This window comes from Lactuca sativa, chromosome 1 (assembly GCF_002870075.4).
Source record: "Lactuca sativa cultivar Salinas chromosome 1, Lsat_Salinas_v11, whole genome shotgun sequence".
Classification (NCBI taxonomy): domain Eukaryota; kingdom Viridiplantae; phylum Streptophyta; class Magnoliopsida; order Asterales; family Asteraceae; genus Lactuca; species Lactuca sativa.
In genome coordinates this window covers 120,829,676-120,832,500 of record NC_056623.2, presented here as the reverse complement: position 1 = coordinate 120,832,500, position 2,825 = coordinate 120,829,676, and the positions used below count along the sequence as shown (strand labels likewise).

Genomic DNA, 2,825 nt, shown 5'->3' with positions numbered 1-2,825 from the left:
GAGATTATTAAAGAAAGAGCAACATGGTAATTCTATAATTATTTAAAAGGACTTGATTAAAAAAAACATTGAAACCATAAACATCAAAAAAGCAAAAAAGAAAATCTTTCAGGGATGCAATCTGTAATTTACATATAACCATCGCTACCGTTTTTGTAATTTACCCTATATATACTATTTATATTCTCGTCTCTATATATAACAAGACAAGCCACAATCACGCCGCAATCACTCGGTCAATATATCTTACTAAGTTTTCACACCCATACAACGTAAGATGGAAACTGTTCGTGTGAACAGTAAAAGCATGCGACATGTGGTGTTCATACCATATCCAGCACAAAGCCACATCAAGTGCATGCTGAAACTAGCAACGCTACTGCACCACAAGGGCCTCCTCATAACCTTCGTCAACACTGAGCTTAATCACAAGCAGTTACTCAACTCCGGAGGCCTAAAATCTTTCGATGATGAGACAGGGTTCGAATTCAAGACCATTCCTGATTGTGTTAGTGTTCCCGAGGGTTCACCAAGATATCAATATGAAGTCAGTAAGTCTGTTCTAACCAAATTATTGGCTCCTTTTCTTGATCTTGTGGACACACTCGAGAGTCCGGTTACTTGTTTGATTGCTGATGGGATGATGCCTTTCACCGTTGATGCTGCTGAGAAGCTTAAGGTCCCAATCATGCATTTTTGGACCTTTTCTGCTTGTGCTTTCATGGGATATTACCAAGCTCCACATCTAATTGAGAAAGAACTTATACCACTTAAAGGTTAGTTTCTTAATTACGTTCATTTGACAAGAAAATAATATTAACTTCTCACATAGATGTTTGTGAAAGGTGCATAATATGGTAACTTATATTAAAATTCACTTTCGGTGACAAAGGAAGAACTAGAAGTGGTAATTAATTTTAAGAGTGGTATATCCGACAGATTTTCGGAAATTCCGACAAAAATTTTATAGTACTGAAATATATATGTTACATTTTTCTGTCTTTTCCTGTCTAGTGTCTACAATTCTATGTTGACCAAGAAAGAGGGTCTTTATAAATAAATAAACATATATTGATGTAGTAGAATGCCCAAATAGGTAAATTTTTAAACCGATAAATAACGAAAATAATGTATTTTTCCATTTTTCATTTATTTGTATCAACTTTTTAAGATATTTATTCGTTATTAACTAGAATCATATATAAATATTTGAGGTAAATTAGATAATATAATTATTTTGTAACGATGATTATAGAAGTACCAACACAATTATATCAAATGTTACATAAATTAATCAAAACATAATAACACAATTAAAAGAAAATTGATAATTAATGTGTGTTTAATATTATAAAAGTCCTTGTATATTGAATTTTTTAATTTTCTTTTTACTTATATGTTCTAATGTTTCAGATGAAAGTTACCTCACCAATGGATATCTTGACACTGCAATAGATTGGATTCCGGGATTGGAAGGATTTCGTTTAAAGGATCTTCCAGGTTATATTCGAATCGCAAACCCTAATGATGAAGACTATAATTTTGTCATTGCATGCATCAACGCAACTAGGAAGGTCCCCAATATAATCATACATACATTTGAAGAGTTAGAATCCACAGTCATCAAAGCCCTCCAATCCATGATTCCTCACGTCTACACCATTGGACCATTGGAGTTGCTTCTAAATCCGATAAATCTTGAGGAAGAAACAACCAAGTTAGATATCAAGGGCTACAGTCTATGGAAAGAAGAAGACGATTGCCTTAAATGGCTGCAATCGAAGGAGCCACATTCTGTGGTATATGTCAATTTTGGAAGCCTAATATCAGTGTCGTTAGAACAGCTCATAGAGTTTGGTTGGGGACTTGTTAATAGCAATCAAGATTTTCTTTGGATCATTAGGCCTAATTTGGTTGTTGGAGAGTCTTCTACCTTACCTTCAACACTCAAAGATATGATTAAGAAGAAAGGCTTTATAGCAAGTTGGTGCTCGCAAGAAAAAGTGTTAAACCACCCTTCAGTTGGTGTGTTTTTGACTCACTGTGGCTGGGGTTCCACCATTGAAAGCTTATCTGCCGGGGTCCCCATGTTGTGTTGGCCTTATTTATGGGACCAACCAACAAATTGTAGGAAAATATGCACAGAATGGGAAGTTGGCATGGAGATCGGGAGTAACGTAAACAGGGATGAAGTTGAGATGCTCACTAGGAAGATGATAAAAGGACCTAAGGGTAAACAAATGAGAAACAAGGCTATGGAGTGGAAGAAAAAGATAGAAATTGCAACCGGTCATAATGGCTCGTCTTCTTTAAATGTTGAGACACTTGCCAATGACATTGATATGTTTTCAAGAAACTAACTAGTGTTTTATATGTTCTTCCAGGTTTCATGAACTTGCTAATGTTTCATCCTTTTGGTTTTTATTTGATCGTGTATTTCATCATGTTGTGTGATTCCTAAAAGTATAAGAACCTGTATTATGTCTTTGTTGCAGTGATATCGGTTGTAAATTAGCATAATATCAATATTGTCCTGATGCTTATGTTGCTAGTAGTGAAAATGGAATTCGTTACAAGATAATATTGAAGTTATATTTATTATTATTTTGGTTTTATCCACTTAATACCTACCTACATCCTGTAAATCTAGATTTTATTCCACATATTTATTAACGTACATGATTATTTAGCTGATTTGTATATTTTATGTGGGTATTTATCCGGCCCACTATGCTATATCTATATATTTCAGTGATTAGTGAGAATCAGATTTATGTAAAAATATTAGTTTTGTTTTTAGTATCACATAACACACACTATCTAAA

General features: G+C 33.9%; 1 protein-coding gene across 1 annotated transcript; it reads left to right on the top strand.

Annotated features, from left to right (window-relative positions):
• The first annotated feature begins 211 nt into the window (after positions 1-211).
• On the top strand, positions 212-2,537 carry LOC111917380 (UDP-glycosyltransferase 85C2). Its single transcript, XM_023913072.3, has 2 exons — positions 212-776; positions 1,414-2,537. Exons 1-2 carry the CDS (start codon positions 278-280, stop codon positions 2,358-2,360), a joined length of 1,446 nt encoding a protein of 481 aa, XP_023768840.1. The 5' UTR covers positions 212-277; the 3' UTR covers positions 2,361-2,537.
• Positions 2,538-2,825: the final 288 nt, after the last annotated feature.

Bases quoted from the DNA above. Each gene is read 5' to 3' on its own strand.
- LOC111917380 (XM_023913072.3), top strand. From the start codon at position 278: ATGGAAACTGTTCGTGTGAACAGTAAAAGCATGCGACATGTGGTGTTC. The intron at 777-1,413 runs GTTAGTTTCTTA...CTAATGTTTCAG, and splicing joins AGAACTTATACCACTTAAAG to ATGAAAGTTACCTCACCAAT.